At 33.2% G+C, this 16,291-nt stretch overlaps 1 protein-coding gene across 5 annotated transcripts in view; it reads right to left on the bottom strand.

The window, feature by feature from the left end:
* LOC101489715 (peptidyl-prolyl cis-trans isomerase CYP37, chloroplastic) overlaps positions 1 to 12,591 on the bottom strand; it is a 43,055-nt gene extending 30,464 nt beyond the window's left edge. For 4 of the 5 annotated variants that reach the window (XM_073363896.1, XM_073363898.1, XM_073363897.1 and 1 more), the window contains exons 1-10: positions 12,357 to 12,590; positions 12,042 to 12,290; positions 8,985 to 9,074; positions 8,251 to 8,346; positions 7,749 to 7,856; positions 7,564 to 7,613; positions 6,974 to 7,073; positions 1,831 to 1,884; positions 311 to 469; positions 116 to 238 (exon numbers count right to left, since the gene is read on the bottom strand). In XM_073363896.1, the coding sequence (XP_073219997.1) occupies positions 116 to 238; positions 311 to 469; positions 1,831 to 1,884; positions 6,974 to 7,073; positions 7,564 to 7,613; positions 7,749 to 7,856; positions 8,251 to 8,346; positions 8,985 to 9,074; positions 12,042 to 12,290; positions 12,357 to 12,485 (1,158 nt within the window). In that variant the 5' untranslated portion in view covers positions 12,486 to 12,590. Of the gene's footprint in view, positions 1 to 115; positions 239 to 310; positions 470 to 1,830; positions 1,885 to 6,973; positions 7,074 to 7,563; positions 7,614 to 7,748; positions 7,857 to 8,250; positions 8,347 to 8,984; positions 9,075 to 12,041; positions 12,291 to 12,356 lie in introns of all 5 variants that reach the window. The other variant, XM_004514295.4, reaches the window with a different exon arrangement.
* Between the last annotated feature and the right edge of the window lie 3,700 nt (positions 12,592 to 16,291).

Below are 16,291 nucleotides of genomic sequence, written 5' to 3' on the forward strand. Positions count from 1 at the left end.
CTTTCCCTAAGCCAAATAATGCATCTACTCATTAAAATGCACCTTTCACTCTTGTATTGTATAACAAAAGTTAAAGAAAATAAATATAAGGCATGTAGCAGGGGATTGCACTTACACTTCGTTTATCATAGAGATAGAAGAAAAACTGATAAGGTGATGAATACTCCTCGGAGACTTCGTTATGAGCCATAGCAACCGCTCCATAAACAGATAAAGGCAGAACTGGCAGTTCTCCATCCTTCCAAAAGATACATACATAAGAAAACGTCAAGTGTACTGCAAAATATGTGATAAAATAAAACAAACATACCTGTACACTTAATGTTGTTTTATACAGCGGCTCAAATTGTCCAGAGGGCATTATTTCCAAGGGAACACTGTAACCACTGCTCTTATCTTGTCCATTTTCCGACAGAATAGCTTGATTGGAACAGCTGAGCTTTATGCCATTATATGCTCCATCCATCACCTAAAAGATATGTGACTCAGAGCCGTTTCCCGTAGAAGATGGTACAAACTATCTATATGCTTAAAACAAAACTTAAAAACAAGAACATTACCACATTATACAACTTTCTATGCATATTCGAAACTAAATATTATTCTTTGACAGAAAAGACTGTATATTTCAATTTGCATCATATTGTCATTCCCAACTTCCACAGATGAAAATCCTATTTCTTTATTGTTCTCATATTTATAGTAGTTTCACATTAAACCCTTCCTCAAAGTTGCCTAGTGCCATAGTTCTAGGGTTTGTTTTAAAAGTTAACTCTTCCTCATTATAATCAACTTTGGTTGTTGTTATGATATTAAATTCTCAACTTGATAATCCAAGTATTCAAGTTAAAATAATCTCCTTACACAAAATTGTTGATCACGCTGCATAAAGAAGCTCCCTAACAGATGTTTAAGAATGTGGAAGCTATTCTTTCTTCTCTATTTAAACTATCAACCAAAAAGCCATAAAAGTACTTTTTACAAGGAAAAGAACAGACAAATTGTCTGAATGTTCACAATGATACATGAAAAGTTCAAGATTAATAGGAAGTCGTGATTGAGACATTAGCAATTGATAATAAAGAATTCAATTAAGACATGAAGATCACAGAGAACTGGGAAATCTGACAGAACATGGATAATCCACGCAGGGACGGATCCAGAAAGTCATTAAATGGGGGGCCAATTAATTGCATATAACATGAAAAAAATATTAGTCTTTAATAAAAACTTACACTTCAAAAAAATTCAGATGAATGGACTAATGTGTCATGATTTTATAATTTGATAGATTATTTGTGGATTCTTTTTTTAATGATTAAACTAAATTTCGCATTTATTCATGGAATTAACATAGATTTATTACTCTTTTAAATGTATAAAATATAACAAAATTATTTGATTAATATTGAATTCCACAAAATTTATATAAACTGTGTTATCTGTATTGATTTTTAAGAATTCATATTTTTTTTATTTGAATTTAATCAAAAATAAATATTTTGTTCAAAAGATACACACTTTGAACCATTAAATTAGAGTCCAGCTTTTGCTATGTTTTTGGTTCAGTCTTTATTATCGACCACTTATTTGTGTTACTATATATGCAATGTTGGCTATACGTAAATTGACCTCATTATTCATTTGGAACTTTCACTTTAGCATAGAATTATCATGCACTCGAATGTATATGTTTGGGAAAAAATGAAAGAGGGTGAGAGGGGCCAAGGCCTATGCCTACCCCTTCCCAAATCCGTCCCTGAAACCATGACAAGCGATGAAAATGAAGAATGGTATTCACAAGGCTAAAGTTCTGTTCCACTACCTTACCAGTTTTGCAAAATTCCCCGCAGTTAATGGAGCTGAAAATCCATCTATAACAACCTATCAAGAAATTAACCATCAGTTAGTTTCAATATACCATCTGCCGATAGTAATTTATCAATGCACTTTTTAGCCAACTACATATTGTCACGAATTAGAGTTTGATGCCCTTTTGCTTTGATATTTCTGAGTATAAATAATCGTTACAACATTTACATCTAATAATTACAAATTAAGGGGATCAAATCAAATCATAATTTGTCTAACTTATTTTTGGAAAGATGATAAATATAATTACAAATTAATATTATTTCCTAATTCACATCCCCTCAAATTGATACGGTTGGTCAAGGAGCATCAATTTGCTAGCTAGAAACTGATGGCGCAGACGAGAAACAGTTTGGTAAAAATGTCTGCAACTTGAAACTGAGTATTGATGTGAGGGATGGATATAACCTGATTATCATATGCCTCACGGATAGAGTGGCAATCTACTTCAATATGTTTGGTGCGCTCATGAAAAACAGGATTTGCAACAATTTGAATAACACTTGTATTGTCAACATAGAGAGACGTCGGGTCTGTTGGAGGGAATCCAAATTCAGCCAAAAGACCACGAAGCCAAATTATCTCAGAACAAGCAGTAGACATAGCACGATACTCTGATTCAGTAGATGATTTAGAGACTCTGGTTTGTTTCCTTACTTTTCCATGATATCAATGAAGAACCGAGAAACATGCACCAACCGGTGACAGATCGCCAAGTGTTGGGACACCCAGCCCAATCACCATCATTATGGGCAATCAATTTGAGAACTGTGCCAATGAGAAAGAAGAGACCTCGTTGAGAGGTACCTAGCAAATAGCGAACTATGCGACGAACTGCTGCTAAGTGAAAGTGGCGAGGAGAGTGCATGAACTGACTTACTTGTTGAACAACAAATGATATGTCAAGGCGAGTAATTGTCGAATAATTAAGACTAGCCACAAGTTATCGATACAATAAAGGATCTGGCAATAGATCACCCTCATCTCGGTGATATTTCACATTAACCTCAAGAGGAGTATCTACTGGATTAGCTGATTGGAGACCCGCCATAGAAATAAGTCTGTCGCATACTTATGTTGATGAAGAAATATACCCTTGGAGGTAGAATGAACCTCAAGGCCAAGGAAATACTGCAAGTTACCAAGCTCTTTCGTATGAAATGCAGTTTGCAATTGATGTTTAAGTTCTTGGATGGATGTCTAATCAGATCCAATAATGACCATATCATCAACATAAAGGAGGAGTAGAACAATGCATGTAGATGTGCGATGAATAAATAGAGAGGAGTCATGTTGACTCTGAATGAAAGAGAATCTAAGTAGAGTGGAACGAAATTTCTCATACCATACTCTAGGTGCTTGTTTCAAACCGTATAGAAAGCGTTTGAACTTGCACACACCATGAGATGAAGAAAATAGACCTTGAGGAGGAGTCATATAAATATCTTCAGTGAGATCACCGTGAAGAAACGCATTATTCACATCCATTTGATGAAGAGTCCACCCATTAGAAGCAACTATAGAGAGTACAGTGCGAACAGTTGTCATTTTGGCTACCGGTGCAAATGTCTCATCATAATCAATTCCATATTCCTGTTTGTTTCCTAAGGCAACCAATCGAGCCTTGTACCAATTCAAGGACCCATCAGAATTCAATTTAATAGAATACACCCATTTGCAGCCTATGGGTTTGATATGAGGAGGACAAGAGACAATATCCCATGTGAAATTCTTTTGAAGAGTCTGAAGTTCCTCACTCATTGCTTTTATCCAGCGCACATCTTTAACAAGTAGGAATAGATATGCTAGAGAGAGATGAAGACAAAGAAGTATGTGAGAAATTATACCTGTCTGGTGAATATCTATCATTTGCGCGAGACACTCTACTAGAACATTGTGGTGCAACCGCTACAGGATCAGGTTGCGGATCAGGGTCGAAAAGGGGGGTTATAACCTGCTATTTGTGTTTTCTAACATATACCTAGTTTAAATTGTTCTATAGAATGAGGCATAGTAGAAAAGTTGGAAAGAATAGCAATATCATTCATGGCAGAAGAAAGACAGTGCAACATAAATTGATTATCAAAAAATGTCATTTTCCTAGAAATGCGAAAGCGCTGGTTAAAAACATCATAACACACAAAACCTTTATTATGAGAGTGACTATATCCCATATATGCGCATTGAGCAGACTACGCTCCAAGCTTATGTCTTTCAAATGGAGGTAGGTGAACAAAACACACATCCAAAAGTATATAAATCACTATAGTTAGACTGAATTTTAAAAAGACGATAAAAATGGGGGTCAAGATCAATAACTGTAGAAGGAAGACGATTGATCAGGAAGACAGTTGTGAAAAGAGCCTCCAGCCAATATCGAGATGGTACAGAAAGTTGAAGAAGTAAGGTGCGCGTTACATCAAGCAAATGACCATTCTTACGTTCTGCCATTCCATCTTGTTGGGGGGTATTTGGACAAGATCGTTGAGACAAGATACCTTTTTGCTGAAAATACTCCTGAAACTCATGAGACATATACTCACCACTAGAGTCGGAGCGAAAAATTTTAACAATTGTTTGAAATTGAGTTTCAACATATGTTAGAAATTTCTTAAACATAGAAAACACTTCAGATTTGAACCGAAAAAAATATATCCAAGTAAAACAACTGTAATCATCAATAAATGTGACAAATATTTATAGTGAGCATGAGAGGTTACAGGAGACATTCCTCATACATCACTGCGAATCATCTCAAAACAAGTGGAAGCACGATGAGCACCAGACGGAAAAGGAAATGTTTTACTTTTAGCCAATTTGCAAACAGAACATGGCACAGAGACATTAGAAACAACATTTTTATTTCCCAACAAACCAGTTTTAACTAAATGAGACAAGACAGTAGAGTTTGGATGACCCAATTTTCTATGAAAATCCTTATAAGAATTCAAAACATTATTACAAGTAAGAGATAAATGATTGAAAATAAATAGAAGTGGAAACAATCTTCCCGCTTTAGGCTCTTTCCGATCACCTTCCCTGGCACCTGCTCTTGCACAAGACAACCATCACAAGAAAAATGTTAATTACAATTGTTGTCCACCAATCGTCAACAGACAATAAATTGGAAGCAAGTCCAGGTGATACGAGCGCATCCCGAAAATCAGAGTTGATATCACCAACATTAGTGATAGAAATAGTATTACCATCAACAATTTGAATTTTCTGATTACCATGATAAGAATGTAAATTGTGCAAGCATTTAGAAGAGCCCCTCATGTGATTGGATGCAACAGAATCAAGAAACCATGGATTGAAAATATTAGAAGACTTACCCTGAATTCCCAAGGCTAAAAAAGCATAAAGTACGATTTGTTGAATCATTTCAGCCTGTAGAGCACCACCATTAGAGGCACAAGGGATGGAAGGACCAATTGTGGAGCTCGTAGTGGCATGGAATGTTGCACGGAATGTTGTGTTGGTCGTGGAGGGCGCATGGGACAACCAGAGATAATATGACCTTGCTCCTTTCAATAATTATTATTACAACTACGAGCGACATGTCCAAACTGTTTACACAAGAAACATTGGACTTGTCGCATATCACGACCTTTACCTCGGCTTTGAGCAGCATATGCAACAAGTTCGGAAGTGACAACATCATGAGACATGGTTCCTTGAGTAAGGAGACGTTGTTCCTCTAAGATAAGTTCATCAACACATGTATCCAAAGAAGGAACATGAATTCTGTTTAGCAAAGCACCTCTGACAACCTCAAATTCTAGACGAAGTTTCATGAGAAATTGATCACGCTTACTAGTGTCGTAGACAACTTGGACATCCTCAAGAGAAGTCTTGGGAACCGCAACAAATAGAATAGCAGAGTGTTCTGCCCACAAATTCAAAAATTCATAATAATATTCTTGAATTGACAAATTACCTTGTTTGTAGTTGGCTATCTCTAGCTCCAACTGAAAACGTTTGGTCATATTGTCTTGGTTGTAGATACGCTTCAAATAGTTCCACATTTCTTCAGCAGTTGAAAAAAAGCGCAAATTATTGATCATATGAGGATCAATAGTATTGAGAATCCAAGAAATAATCTAAGCATCTTTGATTTTCCACGCATCTAAGGCGGCTTTCCTTGTCGGAGCCTTAGAAACCCCATCAAGGTGACTCCATAATCCCCTTTCTTTAACATACATTTTGAATTGAAATTCCCAAACAGCGTAATTCTTGCTGGTAAAACGGACACAAAAGTTGTCTCTTTCTTTTTCAGAAGCCATGAGTTTGCACGTGCACAAAAATATATATATATATATATATATATATATATACTTTTTTTTTGGTAATGTGCAGCAAAAACAATCACCCAAACAGAATTGAATTAGGCCCTAACAAAAAAGAAAGAGAAAGGTCGTAAGCCAAAAAATTACCCTATTCACGATCAGGCACGAGAATGACGACAAGCACGATCAAGCAAGAATGACGATCAAGGAAGCTAGCAACAGCAACGACAAGCAATAACGAGCAAGAATGAGGATCAACAAACCAGAATCACGATCGAGCAGCAGCGAGGAAAAAAACCCAGAACAAACAATTGCGAAGATGAAACCAAGAGTCGAACAAACAACTGCAGGCAACTATGGTTGAGAGTTCGCAACGTAATCACGAAACAAGCAAGGACCAAGAACGGAACGAATGATTTCAAGAGCAACCCCATGGGGTGTCGCTGAATAAAGCCAAGATTAACTAAGAGCTCACAAGTTTGATCGAACCTACTGATACCATGTCACGAATTAGGGTTTGATACCCTTTTGTTTTGATATTTCTCATTATAAATAATCATTACAACATTTACATCTAATAATTACAAATTAAGAGGATCAAATCAAATCCTGATTTGTCTAACTTATTTTTGGAAAGCTGATAAATATAATTACAAATTAATATTATTTCCTGATTCACACATATTTCCAGTTAGTTTATATTCTTTAAAATGGACATTTTCTTTCCACTTATGGAATGTTTAAGAGACTATGCCGATCAAATCAACAACCAATGGATAATCATAAACGACAAGTTATGGACTGAATTTTACCTGAATGGTGGCAGTTTTTCTCTCTTCTCCACCAACTGGAGTAAATTTTGAACCATCTCCTTTCTCAATGACAAACTCAACAGTTCCTCTACCTGAAAGTCTACAAAAAAAATGGGAAGATGTTGATTTTCCCTCCATGTTCTGATTATTAAACTTTTCCAAAGAACTGCACTATGAATGATTAACCATATAATCTTTTTATGCTAGTCTCATCTAAAATAGTGATTGTATGTTTGCGTCTGAAGTGATGGGTAATTTTTTGTTTCGCGAAAATGTATGACTTATATTATATGTGGACAAGTCTCATTCTAAATTGTTATTCATCGCTCTATATATAGAGCTAAACTGTAATACAAAAATATATTCTAAATTATATCATTTAAGGAAAAAATTCTAAAAATATGCTAAATATAAATGATATCTTATCTTAATTCTTAAATATAATAAAATCTAATTCTAAATTTATAATCAACTAAAGATATTTAGGCATATTAGTCTCAACATGAAGATCCGTTAAAAGAATCAGGGATGTATATACTACATAAAGGTAGTAACTGACATGACTTTCTGATAGGAGTCGAGTCACTGACCGTGGATATTGCAGGTATTGCCCTGGCAATAGAAAAGATAGTCCTGGTGCCTGTTGCAGCAGTATCAAGATCATATTCAGGACATGGTCACAATATTGTTGTAACATAAATTCAGTCATTTTAATGGAAAGATGAAATAATACTCTTGAATTCAAGATAACATCATATTATTGGATTTGTGTCACCTGTAATAACTCTAGCTCTGCCACGGTATCCAGTGTAGATTGAAGGCTTACAGATACTCTATCCACATCCTGTTCCCTTATAGATTGAAGGAGAGCTTGCAAACCCCCCTACAAAATACTGATATCATTCTGGTAGCTTTTATAATGGATATAACTACCAATTTCACATAATGTGTGAATTACATAAGATTGTCTAAATTTTCATCTATCAAAAAAAGTTATAAGTGCTTATAGGCAAGTTCCACATTAAAGTTCCTTCACCTTAATCCTTTTTCTAGCATCAGCAAACAATGGGATACAAGCACAAGGTATATCATCTCTATATGAGAAACATAAGAAATAGCAAAAATATTTTTATATAATACAAGAACAATCATCTTATGTATAGCCCCAAAGTTAAATTAACTGAAATCATCATAAACATATGCAATTTTCTTCAAATGTGAATATCCTTTATTTTAGAAAGAAGGAGAAGTCAGCACTTGTGTATTCTTCTAAATACCTTTCCATTTATTAGAGAGGTATGCACCAGAGAGCCCTTTTCCTTCAGTTCAGCTGGTATACTTGCCAGTATAGAATCCTTTTCATCTACCGCTATCTAAAATAAGGAAGGAACATATCAAAATTTGAAGTCCTTGTGTGAATATGACACAAGAAGAGGTTTATTGTCAGAGCAAATATAAATACTAGAAACACCACATGTAAATTTGAAGTTTTAAAGTACTTATGTTGCATTCACATTCTTTCTATCAACAAAGAAGACACACTAAGGCTTTAAAGATGCAATGGAACCTCAAAAAACCACCAAGTTTGAACATGTGCACAATTGAAAAAATTGAAACTGTTATGCATTAATTAAATTGTACAAAGGATTCCTGAAACTTTAGAATTGAAATAACCAGTAATTCTGCATCTATGATACAAACTTTCCCCCTAATACTTTCATTCTTAATCCTATTTTGTCTTGTGGATTCCCTGGCCCATAATAAAGATTGCATTTAAGTGACAAATAACTTTCTTTTTACCTCTTTATCACCTAGTAGGTCTTACAACAGTCCTGTAAAATTTTCCAGTAAACTCAAGTGTTTTTTAATACCAGAAATTGCACATGAATCCTGTAGTTTACATTTTCTATATTTCTGTCCATCATTTCTATTAATGCATCTAAATACTTGAACCATTGGATTGGAGATATTTTACTAAGATAAATACAAAAATAAAGATTATATATAATACCTTCAAAACTTTTTTCACATTCCCCTCCATTGTTCCATAAGGTTTCCTCTGTGGAATCCTCAACAAATACGAAATATCTTCAAGAGATTCCTGTATATCAGTTGTAACATGGCTTGTTAGTTTCTTTAATTAATAGTTAGTTAGCTATAGAATAGTTAGAAACAACCTATTCCCTCCGATCCTTTTTCTAAGAAACAAAATAATCAATTTTTTGTTCATATATTTTCAAATTCAATCAACTTCCTCCAAAGTGAGCAACACACTTTAGAGTGTAAAGTAAATATTATCAATCATTGATTAGAAAATTAATGGTGGATATTAGAAGTTTTTCCATTTTGAAGGAGCCCGGGTGGATATTAGAAGTACGTCATTACAAATTGTTAAGTTAGATCAATCTTAATTATTTCACTTTACTCACTTTTTAGGAGTCAAATTCATAAGGAATATAGTCTCATTTTCATCATTAAGAATTGTTACATTCCTTTTACACCCTTATTTATTCTGAAAAGAATTCTCAGTTTCTCACTAGTTTCTTATGCAAAAAGAAAAGAACAGTAAAAGCTATTTTTAGAATAAATTCAAAATGATACCATCATTAATTAAAATTAACTCATTTCAATGCATTTCTTTGGTCTTGATAATTTTATCTTTGGCTCCTTATAAAAATGGACTCTAGCACCAACACTTCAGATTGAATTCGTATTCAGAGGTAGACACCAACACTTTGTTGGACTTTAGTCCTTTGAATCTTAATTTTGACATAATTAACAAACATACACTACATGATAAATCTAACATTTGAATTGAGCAAGATTTCAGGAACAACAATCCAATCCTACACACATGCAACATATTTCTTAGCGCATGAATTAAGGAAATCTTAAGTGTTTGTGAATGTGCAATCGATTAGGCAATCGATTAGATCAATTAAAAATGAAAACTGCACAAGTCAGTAGCCTCTGATTTGGAGAGTAATCGATTGGTAAATCGATTGAACATTTCACAAATCAAACCTGATGGTAACACATCGATTGGTAAATCGATTGGATGAGTCACAGTGGCACTCCAGTGCTGAGGAAATCGATTGGCAAATCGATTGACAAAGTATCATTTGAAAAATAACCTCACCTGTGACAAATACAATCGATTGGACAATCTATTGTTAACACTTTAATTTTGATAAAGTTTGGTTGCAATCGATTGGCAAATCGATTGAACTAAACACCAGGTAAAAACTTTTCAGGAACATGACACCAAAGCGATTGACAAGTCGATTGATATCAAATAGCTGAGCCACTGTTTTGAAAACAATCGATTGGCAAATCGATTGATATTAAAACTGAATCACTATTTTGAATCACATCGATTGACAAATCGATTGACATCAAAAACCTGAGCCACTGTTTTGAAAACAATCGATTGGCAAATCGATTGAAATAAACTTGTTGAAAACACAGTGAACTCTGAAGTTTGGCAAATCGATTGAGTAATCGATTGAAAATAGTTTTATTAAAACAGTTTCCCAGAAATCGATTAGGCAATCGATTTCGACAGGTCTGGACATGTTCTGCTGAAAAGTGTTGTTTTAAAGAATCGATTGGTAAATCGATTAGCTTGTATAGTTTCAAGATTAAAGAAAACCAAGATCGCGATAATCGATTGGCAAATCGATTTAGCTCATTTTATAACTTTACAAAATCGATTGGGAAATCGATTTCGTAGTTGGTTTTTCAGAAACTATATAAGATGTCTTTCAATCTTTATTCTCATAACTTCTAAGAACTTTTACATAACTTTTTCATATCTTTCATAATTTCTCTTATGCTCTCAAAAACGGTTCATGGCAACAAACTAACAACTTCATAATTGTGATTACAGATCTCAATACAGTTTGTTGACAATCTAAGAGAAATGATAATGTGCTCAAGAACAATCCATGAATATCCAGATTTGTGAAGAGCAACATTTATAAAGATTGAAGACCCTTTTGTTTTACGTCTTTTATTCTTTCTGTAATAAATCTTTGAACCAAAACGAACGTTGAAAATCCAGCTAGAAACTGGTGGCTACTTTCTTGGGTGAGAGGTCTCAACAAGAAAGAGTCGTACTTTGATTTTGTGTTAGGCTGCCGATTGTCTACAAGGATCAAAGGGTTGATAGAAAGCCAGCTAGAAACTGGTGGCTACTTTCTTGGGTGAGAGTGCTCAACAAGAAAGAGTCGTACTGTGATTCTGTGTTAGATTGCTGAGTATCTACAAGGATCAGAGGGTGATCAATAGGAAAGAGATCATCAAGATAGATAGGTTTCGGGGAGGAAACTGGACAATTTGTAATTGATTCTTTCTATTGGAGAAGAAAATCTGAAATCCGTTTGGATTTTCAGAACTGGATGTAGGTTGTCAAGTTGACAACTGAACCAGTATAAATTCTTGGTGCAATCTTCTCTAACCCTTAACTCCTTTGATTTACTATATTGCTATATCTGTATATGTGATTAAAATTAGATGCATGTTAAACATATTCTGTAATAAGTAATATTGTTTAATCTGTTAATTTGACTTGTATGCATCTTGATTAATCTCATATCAATCTAACAGAACTTGCTAATCTTGTATGCCACAATTTAATTTCCGCTGTGTGTATGAAATTGATTTAATTTCATAAAGAACTGATACATTCCGATATATTCCGATTATTACGAGGTCGTACATACCAACACACTTCACATTGAACTCGTATTCAGAGTTGGACACATTGGTGTCCAACCCCGACACATTGAACTACCTACGTTTTCTTAAATTTATTACTGATGTATACGGATTAATATAGTGTCTACATCAATGTTTCATGGAGAGGGAGTAACTAATTGTGTTCCAGTTACACTATCAACTAAGCAAAACAGCATATATAACCCTGATTATTGAAAATTCAAGGAGAACAAACAAGCATGTTTTACTCAAATATTTAACTGATTAATTAATTCATCCAGCATGTTAGTACATTCAACCTACAACTGCAATTTAAATCCATATATAGTAAATAAATATAAAGTGCAACCTGTATAGCTTTCATGTCAGCGTTTGCAGGAATAGCTTTCCTAAGAGCAACTTCACCAGTTCTAGGAACCTTCGTATCTGGCGAATAAAGAATCGCCATCGCAGCAGGAGAAGAAACGTACGGAACCGAATCAACCAACGGAAACAGTAAACCCAACTGAACAGTGGAAGCAATTACAATAGGAATCACACTCTTCAACTTCTTCATTATCCTCTCACATATACCCGCTGACGTGTCATCACATTGTTCCTGCACATCACAAAAACAACGTTTCACAAATGCCGCAAAATTTTAGGAGAGTGTTTTTGAAGTGACCTTGTTGGTGAGGTAGTGGTTCTTTGAGTAGCAGAAGATTCGAGAAGGTGACGTGGCGCGATGGAAGAACGATGGAGAGGTGTGGCGGGTGATGGGAACATTGAAGGAGGAAGAGAGAGGGTACGCCATTGAAGTTGGTGCGCGCCTAATCCGTTGTGGGCAATGCTGTTAATGGAGTAGTGGGAAAACGAACACGTGTCCTCGGTGTATGACTCGCTTTCCCTCGATTTAAACACTTTTCCAGAATTTTTAAGTCATTTATATGTAGAGTTTGTTGTAGATTTTTCAAAGAAAGTGATTTTGAAGTCACAATTTTAAAAATATTTTTATTAAATTTATTTAAAAATAAGATATTTTTAATTTATTAAATATTTTTACGCAATAAAAGAACATTTTTTTTTAAATATATAAAAAGTGATTTTTAGAATAAAAATTAAAATACTTTTTATGCTAACCACTTTTTAAAATTTTATTATTAAAAAATATTATAATTAATAAATAAATTATTATTTGAAATAAATTATTTAAAACAATTTTTTATTTGAAATTTTATTTTCAAATGTAAAAAGACTAAAAAATACTATAAAAACAATTTTTTTTAAACTGTAACATACGGATTTATTGTAACTAAAATATTGATTGTATATGAATGAATTAATTTATGAAAAATTTGATGACTAATGACAATTTGCTTGATAAGATGATTGGCAAGGAATTAATTTATTTTCTAACATTTATTTAATTTGGGTTGATTTTTTTTTCTTGTTATTATGATCAGATCTTGTGGACGAATTTATTTAAATTTTTAAATTCTTTCGATGTTGTTGGTTTTGATTACTAGAGTTTTCTTTCTAATAAGTATTACTTTATGATTTATTGCTTTGATCACCAAATGCTTCATCGTCTGTTTCTGCTTCTGCTTGCAAACTATTTGATGAAGAACTTGATGGTAATCTAATTCCACTCTTTGTAGAACTTTCCAGTTCATTTTTTATTTTCTTGAAAAAATAAATCATTTAGTGGTAAATGCATTTCGTCTTCAAAATCGTTTGCAAAGTGACACTTTCTTCTTCTTTTTTTCTCGAAACATTTTAAAACAAGTAGATTCTTTTAGGTCTTTGATATCACACTTTCTTAGAAACATCCAGATAAGTGATAATTTTTTACAATTCACAACATTTAAAATTACCGTGATACATTTTACTATATTTGAGATCTATATTTCTTTCTTTCGAGTTAAAGATATCAATAATATAAATATTGATAAAGTTTATTGACATTTTCTTATTTAGATAATAAATATGCAAATGAGTTTGAGCATATATCACATATTCATAGTTAAATCAAGGAGTTGAAAAGATACTACTTTGTGTTTTTCTTCTTTGATCATCATGCAGATTAAGATGTATAGTTAAGAACATATGTAGTTGTTTGGGTGCAACATTATCTATTTTTCTCATATTATATTTTATCTGTATAAATGTTAGATATGTATTTCCAAAATTCTTTTGTTGTTTTTGCTCTGATTCAAAGTTGAATATATCTTTTTGTGATTGGACAATATAGATAAAATCTGATTGTGCGTTCTATAAAAAGTTTTACTTTTTGTTTATCATTCTAGTCCTTTCTTTGAATATGTTTGTTAATCTATTTGGCACACTTCTTTTTACCCATATAAGTTGATTTTTGGATTCACATAAGATTTTAAACGTGTGTTTCGAAAGATTAAAATCAATATTTTCTTCTCTTACACTATTAGAGGCTTAATCAAGAAACGCAATTTTGATGTCAATTGAACGTGGTTAAAAGCATAAGAAAAAAGATGTTTGAATTGTGATTTAAACAACAAAAAATTTTCCATTATCTTTGTCTTTTATAAAGTGATATATTTTTAATTCTCATTGTCGAATCGTATGCTAAAAGTAAAAGGAGTAGAGAAAGAAAATATGACACATGAGATTTATGATGGTTTATTATCCACCTAATAGCTACATTCAGCATCTTCAACTAGTAGGATTTTTCACTAAAGGGATCAATTAATCGACAATCTAAATTATACTTATCTCAAGTGATTATACTACAGTCTTCTCAAAATTTTGGCTTGAGACCTCCAAGCACTTTGAGAAAAACACCATTATAGGCACAACACAAGAAACACAAGAAACACAAGAAACAAATAACTCTTCATGAAAGGATAGTTGATTTAAGCTCATATACAAGATGAAAAATATATATTCATTTGGAGCTTTTCTATTGTGGTATTTTCTTCCCCCGCCATCTTATGTGCTCAAATACATATTCGAATTAGTCAATTTGTATGTGTAAAATACTCATTAAGATTGGCCAATTATGACAAAAATTTATGATGGTTGTATGTATTTATGCCTCTGATGATTAACTCGCGTTTCTAGACATGTTGTCTCTGATGTTATTTCTCAACTATGAGTATTTTTGCCTCTAGTTTCTCCTTCTGTTTTTGCCCTTGTTGTTTTCCTTATGTCTATCCCTCTTATTCTTATTGGGACGTGTATCCTCTGATTCTTCCACGGGACGTGTATCATTGGATTCTTCCTCTAGACATGTATCCTCTAATTCTTCTTATGAGTGTGTATCCTCTGATTCTTCTTTTGGACGTGTATCATCTGATTCTTCCACGGGACGGTATTCTCTGATTCTTCCACATGACATATATCCTCTGATTCTTCCACAAGACGTCTATCATTGATTCTTCCTCTAGATGTGTATATTTTGAGAAAGCATGGGGAATAGAAGAAGCTCAGTTATCTTGTTTTCTAATGCTACTAGCTTTTTTCTGTCTTTTAGCTTCTGGTCCTTTCTCTTCTTCACTTTTTTCTTCTTTTTTTTTGTCTTCCTTCACTTGCCACAAATATGAATTGTTACATATTTGTTGTAAGAGTTAAATTTTTAAATAACAAGCTTCTCCGTGCAAATTTCGTTAATGTCTTTTGTAGCCAATCAAATAAATTTGTTGAAATGACTATTTGTCGCTTGTCAAAAGTTGTCAATTCATTGTCGCCGATTTTTCGGATATTGATTGTATTCTTGCAATATTTATGTCAAGAGCATAAGTGAGAGTAGGGCTGGACAAAAAACCGAGGCCCAAAATAAACCGAACCGTCTGCAGCCCAGTTTCAGGAACGGGTGGGCAAGATCGGGTCAGCGGGTTTACGGGTCAACAGAAATGGGTTTGTGTGGTTTAAAATGGACGGGTTCGGTTCAGAATTCTTGAACCATGGATACCCGAACCCGCCCGTTTCAAATTTAATATCTATGTTGTGAAAATTTTCCCTTGTACCCACTCATTTATCCCTATACTCCCAAAAGTAAAGGAAAAATACTAAAATACCCTCATATATATAATTTTTTTTTAAATTTTTTTATTTAACAATTCCGGAACAGAAATAACAAGCAAAAAAAAAAATTCCGGAAAACTTCTTTCAAGTTTTCCGGTACACAACTTTCATTCCGGAAAACTTGAAAAAAGTTTTCCGGTACAGAACATCATTTCCGGAAAACTTCAACGTAACATTTCCGGAATCTACCGAAAAACTTCATCCACATGTTTTCCGGTAGTTGTTTGATTTTTTTAAAAAAAAAATTTAAAATAATTTTTTTGTTTTATTTTTTTTATTAAATTAGTATTTATTTGATTTTAACTAATTTATAAATCTTGTTATGGAAAGGAGTATTAATCATTAATTATGGTGTATTAATTATGAATTATTATGGTATATTAACAGTGTATTAATTATTAATTATTTATGGTATATTTATATGTGTTAATTAATATTTATGATGCGTTAATTATTGACTAATGTATTACCATTTATAAAAATAATAAAATTAAAAAAAAAATTAAAAATGGTGTGTACCGGAAATCTTTTTGAGAAAGTTTTCTGGTACCGGAAATCTTT

The sequence above is a fragment of the Cicer arietinum genome, chromosome 7 (assembly GCF_000331145.2).
Source record: "Cicer arietinum cultivar CDC Frontier isolate Library 1 chromosome 7, Cicar.CDCFrontier_v2.0, whole genome shotgun sequence".
NCBI classification, from domain to species: Eukaryota; Viridiplantae; Streptophyta; class Magnoliopsida; order Fabales; family Fabaceae; genus Cicer; species Cicer arietinum.